The 12,880-nt window shown below is 48.1% G+C and overlaps 3 protein-coding genes across 8 annotated transcripts in view; 2 read left to right on the top strand and 1 right to left on the bottom strand.

The window, feature by feature from the left end:
• Positions 1–3,443, top strand: part of LOC105568791 (amyloid beta A4 precursor protein-binding family B member 2-like) — a 95,257-nt gene extending 91,814 nt beyond the window's left edge. For 2 of the 4 annotated variants that reach the window (XM_012024740.1, XM_012024736.1), the window contains 2 exons: positions 69–239; positions 444–3,443. In XM_012024740.1, the coding sequence (XP_011880130.1) occupies positions 69–218 (150 nt within the window). In that variant the 3' untranslated portion in view covers positions 219–239; positions 444–3,443. Of the gene's footprint in view, positions 1–68; positions 240–438 lie in introns of all 4 variants that reach the window. The other 2 variants (XM_012024738.1, XM_012024739.1) reach the window with 2 other exon arrangements.
• Positions 3,444–4,916: 1,473 nt separating this feature from the next.
• Positions 4,917–12,880, bottom strand: part of LOC105568790 (bicaudal D-related protein homolog) — a 32,457-nt gene continuing 24,493 nt past the window's right edge. For all 3 annotated transcript variants that reach the window (XM_012024734.1, XM_012024735.1, XM_012024733.1), the window contains exons 4-7: positions 9,221–9,553; positions 8,398–8,567; positions 7,775–8,093; positions 4,917–7,648 (exon numbers count right to left, since the gene is read on the bottom strand). In XM_012024734.1, the coding sequence (XP_011880124.1) occupies positions 7,028–7,648; positions 7,775–8,093; positions 8,398–8,567; positions 9,221–9,553 (1,443 nt within the window). In that variant the 3' untranslated portion in view covers positions 4,917–7,027. The remainder of the gene's footprint in view (positions 7,649–7,774; positions 8,094–8,397; positions 8,568–9,220; positions 9,554–12,880) is intronic.
• On the top strand, positions 10,102–12,868 carry LOC105568788. Its single transcript, XM_012024732.1, has 3 exons — positions 10,102–11,257; positions 11,383–11,497; positions 11,598–12,868. The coding sequence occupies exons 1-3, from the start codon at positions 11,248–11,250 to the stop codon at positions 11,857–11,859; spliced, it is 387 nt and encodes a 128-aa protein (XP_011880122.1). The 5' UTR covers positions 10,102–11,247; the 3' UTR covers positions 11,860–12,868.

Raw genomic sequence — 12,880 nt, 5'->3', positions numbered from 1 at the left:
TCGAGGACCGAATCCGCTCAACTAAACTGAGACGTTAAATGAAGGAGATGTTTCTGCTTCTGTTTAAGCTGAGGTATCAGAAATGCTTGGACGCACATCCACAGGGCTTCAGAAACGCCAGCAGTCTCAATACCCCGAGCGGCAGGGGTTTAGGCGCGACTCTGAAATCTTTAGTTGGATCTTTGACTGGCCGCAGGAACAAGCAGGGCGAGTCCTGAGACGAGGCTCTCTCGCTGCAGGTAAATTACTTTAGGATTATCCAAGCTATCATCCCCAACGTTAAAAAGTTTTATCATCAGTTAATCATTTTATCAGAAATTTAAGATAAAAATATAGAAATACAAATAGTTTTCTCGTGATTATTACATAAGAATAAATGAAATTGTTGGGGGACAGGAAGTTTTAACCGAGTGGTTGGATATTTTGGATTATAATCAGATCAGTCCCCCGACTGTCCGTTAGGAACTCTGGCCACTGCCTGCTGAGCGAGAGGTGATCCGACACAGGCATCTGCAGTCGCCGTTGACGCTCAAGTACTTCGGCGGCTCGCCGCCAAGCGCGTCCCTCAAGTCGCTGCTCTCACCCTCCCTGGACACCAGGCGTATCCAGTTCGCCCGTTGGGAAAGCAACCCCTAGAGAAACACGGGGAGTTGTGCCGGGAAGCGGCCATAGGGCGAACGGATATTCTCTTCACAATGTAAACGACTGAATTTCGCGATAAATTGCGCAGAGTGCTATACCAATACCACAGCTGTAGTGGACTACGCTTACCTATGTCGATATGATGTTATGTATGTTAACGCAATGAGTCCGATGAAGGAGGGAGGGTGTCGCGAGTCTGTCAAGAGACAGGGACGACAGCGGGACGCGTCGATCCTGTCGCGGAAATCCTTAGGAGGCAGTGTATACCAGCACGTGGGCAACATTCGCACGAGATCAATGGGAAGGGAGCTCGGGGGAAGATGAGGATGGGACGAAGAAAGCGAAAGAATCGGAAGAGTTCGAGGAGCAAGATTGTCTGTATATACAAGATGGCGATTATCGTGCTAAGTTTAATCAACTCGCTTGCTCGAGCAAAGAGGTGAAGGAGCCCGCCGGTGGGATCTCGCGAGCGAATCAAGTTGTGTGCGTGTCGGAGAGTGAGTGAGCTCTGCAATTAGCGTAGTAGTAAGCGTATATCCGCGAAGGCATTCGAGGTGATTCGAGGGGAGCCATAGAGAGCTTGCATATATATAAATATAATGTATAACACACATACACGTGCGTGTGTAATGTCGGGTATACAGATTTAGGGAAGCGAGATGAGGACGACAACTAGATTGCACGGAGTACACGCGTACACGAGTGCGGAGAAACTTCCGCCCGCACACGCACGCACATATACACACCACACATGTGTACGTACACACAGGCCAGCATCGCGACCGGGTATCTCGCGGACGTCGTCGCGTTCTCGCACTCTGGCGATGGTGCGCCGATCGAGGGCGACGGGTCCGGAGACGCTCCCGCAGATACACGCGCGCACGTTTACACGACGGCCGATAGGGAGTTTATTTTTTATGGCGAATTAATAGGAGCTTTAGGGGAGAGCTTTGCAGCACCTCGGAGATCGCGAAGCCGATACGACAAATACTTATACCGCGACCGTCCTTTAGACTTCAACCAGGGTGGGGGAGGGCAAAGGGGGGAGGAATGACACTTAGGCGAGGAATCAGTGGTGCGCAGCGTTATCGAAGCCACGTGCGATCGTAGTTGTATGCGTTGTAACATTTAACACAACGCTCAGAAGAAGCGCGGCGATAACTAATAAACCGGGCGTAACGGCGGTATTAATAATTAATGATTGTCGGTGATAATTGTTATCTTCGTAAGCGCGAACGCTAAATGATAATCGTTACCGCTAGGCGCATCGTAGCATGGCGAATTGCAGTTGAAAAAAAAAATCTTATGCATATCAGGCCATCGCAGTTTCTCCGGTCGCTACCTCCAGAGAATAGAGACGTACGCTCGGGATGTTACGTACCAGAGGCATCGTTAACACGAGAAAACGGCACGTACGAAGACTTACTCTCACAGCATCTAGACACACGTCCCCGCGCACGTAGGAACATGTACAAGCTACGGGCCGCACCTGGCACTAGCAACCGCCGCCGCTATCTGGTAGAATTTAGATAGCTGAGAACGTAGCGTCAGGCATGTTTCGGTGGTAACACTTGTATAAATCGCATTGTACCGCGAATACGTAATACATTTATACGCGTGCGTACTGATAACGATTGATGCGCGAAGGAGACTCACCGCTGTTTGCCGCTAACGAAACACTACGATTAGACGAAACACGTGTTCCCTAATACACGCCTAATTTGTAATCAACCCTCCCTTCATTTCCGATTTTAATTTCGTAAAAAGCGTAGCTTGATATTTTAAAGATTAATAGATCGTTCGTCAAATCCCACATCCCCAAAGTAAATCCAAGTGGCACTTATCGATGTAACCCGAGAAAAGCGAGCGAGATGTGTGAGCCACTGAAAACCGCATCCTCCCATTTTACTCGGAGAGACAGCCTTTCCCATTCGAAGAAAGCGGTCCTCGTTGCGAGGACGGTCACGTCGTACGAGCCATCGTCGTTGCGAGAGATACAAAGTTGTGCGGGACCCAGAACGAAGATATTTCTATGTAGCGTTATAAGTAAGAGAAAAAACACACAGAGAGAAAAAAAGCGGAAAAAAGAGAGACGAGATATAATAGAGCGTTGCGGAAGTGTGTGCGTGAAAGAGCGAGTATGCATGAGTGTATTGCTGATCGGGGAGGGCGATTATTATTATTATTATTATGTAAATAGATCATCGCGGTATCTCTTTCTTTATCCATCACCATCGTCGCGAGATCTTCTCATTTTTTATTTCGTGTCGCGAGATTGTCGCGAACACGAGCGAATTTAGACGTCGCGCAACATCGCGTTGTACAGTGAACTCGGGAGAGGAATCGCAAACGGTGTCGCGAGGTGATCGAAGGAACTCGGCGACGGGACTCGTTCCGCGAAATTGAACCGCTCATGCGAATCGCGACTCATTTCGAGGATCCGCTGGAGCGAGATTGTCGCGAGCGCGAATTTCCGCTCTCCTTCGAGCCCCCATTCACTTTTCATTCTTCTTTTCGTTTCTTCCCCTCGGAGGGGGAGAACAGCAGCCTCGAGAAGCGCGCGAGAGAAATTAACAAATGGTGTGGCTGTAAATATGATATACACGTGTAGAGAGTAAGGCCGAAGCTATGGGGTTCAACGGACCGACACGTTCACAGAAACGTCATCGCACCGCACACGTGCCGATGCACGATCACTCGCATTCACGTATACACAGACACACACAGACACACGCGGAAGAGAGAAGAACTTACACACCCACACAAATTGCGCATAGCTTAACTGTCTCTTTATATAGGTGTTGACACGTCGTCACGGGGGAAATAATCTCGAAATGATGGGGTGGTCTGGGGGAGCTTGGGGGGGAGGGGTGGAAGGGGGAGGGGGTGGGTTTCAGGTGGTAAAACACGACGAGAGCCACTTATAAATGACATAGCATAGCGAACCTTACTGTATTTACCGTGACATGTAATACCCTTAACGAAGAAGAAATGCGAATCTACTGATAAAAGAAGTTGTTCTGCACAAAAGAAAACACGATTGCTTCATCGATATTATAGTGTTTCTCTCTCTCTCTCTCTCTCTCTCTCTCTCTCTCTCTCTCTCTCTCTCTCTCTCTCTCTCTCTACCCTTGAGAAGAGTACGTACCTCTCTCTACACCTTTGTACTAATTGCTCTATTATGTATTCGTTTCGATACATGGGAAGCGCTTTACATTGGATGAGACTCGCGTCGCGACGAGTCGCCTCATTATTACGAATTGATTAACGATTTACACTATGATTACTCACGCTATCGCCGCTAAAAGCCTCATTGTTATTACATTGTTGTCATGATCACGTCATCGTCGCGTTACTATAGGGGACAAATTTTAAGAGCCGCCGTCGTCGTATATTGTCATACTATATATTATATATTGTTGCCACACACCGACACCTTTGAGGAAGGGGAGAGAATCGTGCGAGAGGCCGGGGGAGTCGCCGATGCGGTATGTCTCTGGGAGGATTAGCCCGCCGATTAATTAGGGGACAAGGGGCTCGATAATCATATCGGCAAATCGGCTCCCGCTTGGGCAGCGTGTTGCATCTCCGCGTGCGATTACGCGGTTTCCGTAGCGAGCAACCGGAACCGCGGTCTCCCCTTAACGATCCTCGTCCAAGGTGCCGCGAGAAGCACTTAATTAGGGAGAAGCGTGACGAGAACATCCGACGTTCTGAGTACGTCCGTGATTCAGAGCGACTCGCCGGGATCGGGACACGGCGGGTCGCGGCGTGCGAGTGAAACGTGCAGCGGGATTCTATCTGAGAACACACACACACACGCGCGCGCATACACAGAATTTTATAAAGTGGAATCTCGCTGCGTTTAAAGTAAAATTTAAAAAAAAAAACCATGGAAGCGGAGAAACGGAGTAAAAACGGCGCGTTTCGTGTGCGAGAGGACAAACACTTTGTATGCACCCGCCCCCATTGTTCATGCCCATTTGTATTGCGTAGTTGAACCGATCGGTGATTACGGGTCGGTTACAAGATACTATTATAAATATACATGTGTATATATATTTATACATATATATGCACATATATATTTCGTATATATATATACAGATATATATGCGGAAAGCAAGACAGAAATGAAACTACTGTAACTACACCTGCCTCTTGTGAATAAATGCCTATTTGTTTCTTTTCACGTGTCTCGTTATTTCCAGCTTGCTGGAGAACGAGGTAGGCCGCCGGACGACAATGAAGGAGCTGATAAGAAACGCAAGACGTTCGCAAAACAGATTTTTATTCAATAAATATCGCAGTTGATCAGATCGAGAATTATACACAATTATCATACAGTTTCATCGGTACGCTCGCCCCGAAGAAAAGAAAAGAGAAGAAGGAAACTAATGTACAAACGATTCACTATGTGCGACGTACACACGCGTGTTCAGTGTCTCTACACATGAATGGACCACACGTGCCGTCGAACGCGTCGCAGCCGTTGCTCGTCGGGACCAATTGTCTGCGAGAGCCCGAAACGCAGGATCCTCAAGGAGCGCCGTTGCAGTCAATCGATTCGATTAATATCGTAAAAATATTCCAGTGATATTGCACTATCGTCGCGTTAAAATATCAATGATCACGGCTGGATCGATCGACTTTCATCTCCAAACGCTTGATCATCCCTCCCTCGTTATTTCTCGTTGTATCGGGAATAATTCCTTGGTCCTGTCGGACGGAACGGTGGACGGACAGTAATTATGCGTGGTCGGGTAATTCGATAGTGAAAGTCATCCAAGCTCGTGCGTGGGGCTACCCTCGAACACGCATTTCCGTGCACAATAAATGCACGGTTTTTTTTTTAATAAGTAACCTAACCATCTTTCGCGATTTACAATCGTTAATGAAATTTAAAAAAAAATTTTTTTAATTTCTCATTCTCTAATAGGATCGTTAATTTATTACAAAAGCGACGCTTCGGAAGGCGCACAACGTTCTCCTTCGATTCTAACGTAAGACACAGCGTATCACAATATTTCGTCTCGAGAGGAATTCGATATCCCCGCGTCGCGAATGAAACGGAGCGAGGAGCGCTCGAGTGTCTCTCCGTTTCATTATTTGTCGAGCCGATCGCGAGATCGTTTCGAAATAAGGAGTTTCCACTCGGAGATCGTTCTTACCGTGGAGAACGATTCGTTCCACGATGATGAGAATGACGGGACGCGTTTGCGCGCGAGAAAAAAACGGCTGCGCTCTGCCGATCGTAATCAGTCTTGCCGGGACATTAAACCTTTGGCGTTCTCTTGTCACCTTTCGAAAGATTAGTACCTCCCCGCGTGAAGCAAAAGACCGTGTCCGGTTAATCTCGTTTCGATTGCAGCCAATGGTTCCTCCGATCTTTCGAGCGTGGGCGAAGGAACGCGATGAAAGAGCAAAATTAGAAGGACGTCCGCGAAAAGTTTCCCTGAGCTAGAAACGTCAGTTAGACGTATCGAAAATTTATCTATCGAAGAGAAAAGACGTCATTTGCCACGGAACGTTAATTTCGCGGGGAGGAAACATTTTTTAACGACGACTTTCTTTTTTCCGATAAGACGGACTTGTCCTCGCTGATTCTATTAGCGATCGGCGTCACAACGTCATTTTATGCCGTTACTATTTTCGCATCAACAGTCTACGAACTCAAGTGAACGATAATGAAACAGTCCGCCGGATTACACCGAGCCACTTGATAAGAAACGGTCGACAGAAAACACGCGTATCGAGACGAAGATGAAAAATACGATGACGACAATACTGAACGCATGTCAAGTCGCGCGAGAACGTTTCGGGAAAAACGGTCCACGACTTTCCCTGGTCGAGGAATCGTAGAAAGTCGGACGTCCCTGTTTCTGCGAACGACGCCACTTAAATTACGGTTTCGACACGAGCGTCAGCACCGATGTAACAGGCCTCCCGCCGTGAGCAACGTTTCTCGCACGCGTTGTGCACCGAGATATCTCAATGCATTCATACCGAGAATGCCAGGTCCCGAAATTTGCACGAGTCCAGACGAGTCCAGTCTGGTTCGAGCTGCTAATTTTAATAATACAAAGTCGCTAGTTTTCAGACTAGTCCAGATGCTTGTCTCTGCATCGCAATATGAATGATGCAAATGACATCACTTGGAATGAGTTCGGCAGAGCACAAAGTTTCTGGAACGCTGTCACCACTGGGCCGAGTACTATTGAACGGTCCTTAGATATATCTTAAGTCACGCTATCGTCTCTTCGACCCGTTAGGGAACCACGTTCCCTTTATGCGAAATGGCTGTACAGAAGTCAAAAGTCTAGATCTACGTCAGTCGCGATTGCTCGGCTCAACGCAGCGACGTCACTGCGCTGCGTCACTTTCGTCAAAATAGGCCGAACATCTTCTTTGTCGAACTGGTGCTCCTCTTCTTCCTGGCCGGCGCCGACATATCCGCGTTCTCGCCGTTCTTCGTGGCGACCATCTGCGAGGCCGGGGTCAATTTGCTCCGCACGTGCTCGTCTAAAAGCGCCTGCATGTCCATCTGCCACTGTTCTAGCTGCTGGCTGAGCTCGACCTTCTGCTTGATCGCCTCCTTCAACTGACTGTCCGCCTGCAGGATGTCTATCCGCGTCCTGGCCAGCTCCACTTCTACCCTGTTCTGCCGGGCCACCGCCTGATCCCGCACCTTGTAAGCCTTCGCCACGATCTCGTCCTTCGTCAGTTCGGAGTGCTCGATGTCGCACCTCGCCCTGTCACGTTCCTCCCTGACGCCACGCAATTCAGCCTCGCCGACGCTCAACTTGCTCGTCAGCTCCAGAACGGTGTCGCCGCGTCGCTTCAGTTCCTCTTCCTGTATCCTGCACTGCTCCCGAGAGTTCTCCAGTTCCTCCCGCACCCTGTGGAGCTCCACCGCCAATCCCAATTCTCCTGGTGCCCCTCTCCCCGACAGCGCGAGGTTGTAGACCTCCTCGACCAACTCCACCAGCGCACCCGGGCAATTCGTCTGCGAGGAAAATTATTACAGCGATAAATACTAACTATATTGTGTATAGGCGCCTGTTCGACTAGATACCTAAAACATTATATACCTGTAATAAAAATTAAATGATCTGTAAAGGGGATTGCTTACCGGCGAAGGATGAGTCTCCCGCTCGTTGGTGCTCACTTCCGCCTCGGAATTGTTGAGATTGATCACCAGCATAGACTCGTCGCAGTCGCTTTGCAGACCCGAGTCGTCCTCGCCGCGTCTCAAATGGGCGCATAACTCTCTCAGCCGCTTGGTCGCCCTCGCCACTTCCGTCCTCAGACCTCCGTCTTCTTGCTCCCCAAGCGAGCTGCTCTCCTCGCACTCCATCTCCGCATGCAGAGACCGCGGTGGTTTCTGTATCGAGCCGGATCGGGTTCTCCTTTCCGTCTCGATAGCCGCTAATGCCGACGCCAGCTCGTCCCTGAACGTAATAAATATATGTCAATATATATGGCCGGCATGTTTTAATACCCGTAATGCAGGCGTGGATACAAAGTAGGTGCTGCAGAAAATAATGTCGAACAGATACGACGAATGGTATTGTCCGCTTGACATACCGCATTTGCTCGATAAAGATGCGACCGTCACGTGAGGGGCGGATTTTAGGAATCTCGTGGAATTCGAAAAGGTTTAACCGCGGGTGGATCGAGTTCAATCGTACGTTGTCCCAGCGTGTTAATCGAGCCGTATTGGCCACGTGTACCGATCACGGATTCTGGTCTCACCTCTCCTGCTCGGCCATTCTCGCACGGTGTTCCGCTTCGTGGCCGAGCCGTTCCAAGGCCGCGGCTCTCTCCTCGGCTTCTTCGAGGGCCGCCATCGCCCTGGCCCTCTCCTCACGCAGCTCCAAGGACCGCCTCTCTAGCTCCGTCCTTTGTGCGGATACCAGTTGTACCTGAAACGACGCGAGTAAGATTTATGACGTGCGTGATATACCGACTACGATTTCTCGTGCCACGGTTCATTTCTTTGTTTCATTTTGTTTCAATTCTCATGTCAAACCCGTCGAAGATTAAAAATATTAAGTGCGATGTTAAAATATAATCATCGCAGCTCGCGAAATGTATCTTACATTTACACTGATTAGTTTTTGTACGCGTCTGTTTCGATAAGCTTTCTATGTTCACGAACGATTCCTGAGACTCTCTCGACACCCGATTGCCACTGTAAAGTAAGACGAAAGGGCGAAGCAAATCGAGTCGAGGGTCACGTTCATTTTTATTCGATAATAGCATTTTCCCAGAGATTGTATGCATAAATTCACATGCGAACACGAGCGAGACGATTACCGCTTCCTTTTTACAAAAAGGATGCTGCGAATTATTCAGCGAGCCCCGCCTGAGAACCGCGCTCAGCTTCCGATGGATAATGATTAATAACGACAGTTTCCGTTCTACGCGCGGATCAATTAGACGAGAGGGAAATCCGACGAGAAATTCGTAGCATTAACGAGTGGAGGGAAAAAAATCACGCTTTTTATGTGCATAGAGAAGTTGATTATGCGCGCACTTGGACGATGTACGACAATCAAGATAAAAATTCGTTTACCTCATCCCTGAGAATCTCCAGACTGCTGACGTGATCCTGCAGGGTGGTGTTCCTGAGAGCGCATTTCTCCCTCAGCACTTTCACCTCCACGAGCAACTGCTCTTCCTGCTTGGCAGCCTCCCTCAGCTGATCGGCCAGCCTCGTGTTCTGCGCCGTCAACTCGGCCACGAGGGTGGCTTGGTCGCGTTCCGCCCTTCTCGCTCTCTCACTTTGCTCCTCCAACTGACTCCTGAGAGTCTCCACATCAGCTTGGAGCTCCAAGGCCCTCGCCTCGCTCTCATCCCTGGCTTCCTCGAGTCTCCTTCGCAGCAGGTGCCTCTCCTGCTCCAAACTCTGCAGAAAGAAAAAGGTTTCGGAGTGATCGGCGATTGACGATGTCGATTGATTTATTTCGATTAATAATTTCACGCCCGCGCCGACTCGAACGACGCGAGTCCCCGCGACCTCCGCTTCATAGCGGTGTTTTTAACATTCAAGATGCTGGCGCAAAACCCCGCTGGTCTTACTCCTTTCACGAAGCCGGCATCTCATATTGCGCGCAAACGTTATTCGGCGAACAGAGAGGGAAAAAGAAACCCGCGGCGTGAGTCAATGCACATAAATTATGTTTCTCGACGTCCATACCTACGCACAACGAGATCAAGATGGTGCACATAGATAAGGTTTGAGAACTCGGTGAAAGGCGCTCGCAAATTTATTAACATACAATTAGACGCACAATTTGACCGTTTAGCCAACTACCTCACTTTCCTTTTCTTTAAAGACCAAGCGCTTTCCAAGATTAAGATAGAAAAAAGTATATCGCCACAGCGTTTCTTTTTTGAATTATCGCGGATTAAAGCGAGGATAAAGATGGAGGTCGCAAATATGAACAAGTTCGGAATTAAGAGAGAGAGAAAGAGAGAGAAAGGGAAATGAGAAATGAGAGAAGAAACATTGAAGTATTTATTTTTGGCATGTAAGATCATCTGGAAAAATCTCCGCCGAGGAAGGTGCGAACACGGTGCTTTTGTGCGTAACAAAAGAACCCGACACGAGAATTGGCTTCGTTGCGGGCACATACACGGCAAGCGTTGGCCACGCACACGTGAATCGCTTTGTTCCCACGTGGAGTTTCTCAACCTGATGCCCGATAACGCGCTCCGCGGCCGGTAATAAGACGTAACAATCGGACAACACGGGCGGATTCTAAATGAAGCGTTAGCGTTAATTAGCTTTATTTATTAAGTGAAGCAATCCTTGGTAATTAATCGCGATGCTGAAAAGCGACGTTTGCGCAATCGTATTACGGAGTGTAACGCGATCTCACAACAGTGCATACAATAGATAATACGTAATTTTCCTTCGCTTTGCCGTTTTTCAACTAAGTTCTGAAACTTTTTCCCTCCCCGACACCGGTGGTTGGTTTTCAGTACTGTTGATTGTGTTCGCAATACTGTAATCGCGAACTGGATCAGCGTATATCGTGTTACAATCACGATTAAATATTTCCTGTTTGAAATGATGATCGATAACGATAAGATAAGATAAGGCGTGATTAACGCAGATGCAGTCTGGCTCTGACGATAAAGTATCATTGTGACAACAAGCGCATTATGGTTCAATTACTGTCTCGGGCTGCAACCAACGTCAAATATTTATAAAATCGAAATGACGTTGCAGGTAGCACCAAAGCCTCTCTTATGTCACGCTTTCGCAATGAATATGTTACGGGATAAAGTTTGAATGTTTTATTATCTAGCAAGGACCGACAGATCGCTAAGTTACTTTCGGTTGTCGAGCGTCATTGTGTCCCTACGAAATATGTAAAACGCGTCATAGAAAACGGCGTGTTCTCGCGTACAAGAGAGCTTGATGTCGGCGAGGTCTATCGAGTTGGAAAGCACGGCCTTGGTCTCCCATGGTTACTCATCGACCGATCGCCAGCATGCCCGCAAGTCTACAGTTCACCGATCCCCAAAGTCCCTGGCCGACGAACAATAGACAAATGCCTGACGTTACGGAGAACAGGACGAGCAACTGTCGGGATGCACACGAGTAATTAATTTTATCAGAACGTACCGATAATTGGCAATATTTAGCCAGATATCGACTACTCTCAATATCTTATATTGTGGCATCAAATCATGCGTCATATCTAATTTTGAAATGCTCATTTGCAGTTCCTTTCATTGATGTCTGCGCGAAAGTATCTTGCGTCAGAAGGAAATTTGCGTCATTGCAGACTCGGCGCCTGCAAGAATGGAGGAAAGATCTTAAAAACAAAACGGACATGCTGTAAGTATATTCGTTTCTTATATTACAACGTGAGCCAGCAAAGCTGCGGCATGGAGACTAAGATTGTAAGACAAGTGTCTCTTTTTTTTTTGTTTTGCAGAAACGAAGTCGTCACGGATTCAACTGGATCCAATCGATTTGTTCGTCTGTCGAGAGAAAACGGTTCCTACGCACCTAAGGCGGCTGCACGACTTGAACATGATATGAATCACGTATCTCCGATATCCCGTTCTCCGGCAACTACGACGTCGCTCCAGTTGCAGTTTTTACGCATTGATACAACGCCGTGTAACACAAATACGCCACCAGCCAGAAATACCGGTGCTCGCGGAAACACGCTCGCTGGGATCTCTCGAGTGTGATGAGTCACACTTGAACCGGACGATTTTTGCGGTCTCTCGGACGTCGCTTCCCTCGCGGCCGAGCTGCTCGCGGTGCACGCGAGTCCGGCGAGCAGCGGCATATTGTTAGATATGTTTGGAAGCACTTCAGTATTTATATACATTTTGACCGTGTTAGTGCCATCGCCGAGATTGGTATACCGATGTAGAGCGCAAAAGTTAGCGAAGTTAGCGTAGAAATTTCTGACGGGTTTCAACGGGAACGCAAGGGAGATATGCAAGAGGGATTTTCAGTATTGCCATTTGCATTTCCTGATGCGTCATCAAACATAATTTGTTGATGTTGCGCTTGTGATCTGCAAAACAGCGATAATATACTCGCAGTTCTCGTAATTTTTAGCTGCCTTTTACAATTTATACAATTTTTTTGCGCAATACCGCGTTTTAAAATTGGATATGAAACTATAATCCGTATCGCCATTCCTCTTGTCTGCTTAAGCCTGATCGTACGACCGTTATATTTGCTTAAACGCTATCGACCGTACTGTCTATTTGTTAGCGACAGGCAATGAGTCACACATCCGTGACGTTAGCGATGGTGCACCGATCGGCGGACCGGCTGCGTCTGCAATTTGCAAAATGCTACGTGCCGCACGCGAACGCGAGTAATTGCACACAGTTGCATCTTTGTAACAGCAGTCTTTTAATGCCGTTGCAGACGTGCCCGGAGTCGTGACTAATTCCCAATCCCCCTCGCGCGTCTTGCTCTCGCAACATGCCGTGGACGGTGTCCAGTATCGATGATAGGAACGGCGGCGTATCCCGCGAAATAAAAGTTCAGTAGATTGCGGCTATGTATTACCGCGACTGGCACGAATATGTTACTCTTCGATTTTCAGTCGGCACTGTTAGCTCCGTGCCTCTCGTGTCCACGCGCTATAAGTATACACTAGCATCGTAATATTAAGATACTTTAACTAAAGAGATATTTTAATTAGCTTCTAAATACGCATGAGAGAGAGAGAGAGAGAGAGAGAGAGAG

This window comes from Vollenhovia emeryi, unplaced genomic scaffold (genome assembly GCF_000949405.1).
Source record: "Vollenhovia emeryi isolate VEMERY1.0 unplaced genomic scaffold, V.emery_V1.0 DF939127.1, whole genome shotgun sequence".
NCBI classification, from domain to species: domain Eukaryota; kingdom Metazoa; phylum Arthropoda; class Insecta; order Hymenoptera; family Formicidae; genus Vollenhovia; species Vollenhovia emeryi.
Note: the sequence above shows the minus strand (reverse complement) of the source record. Positions and strands in the feature narration are given on the sequence as shown.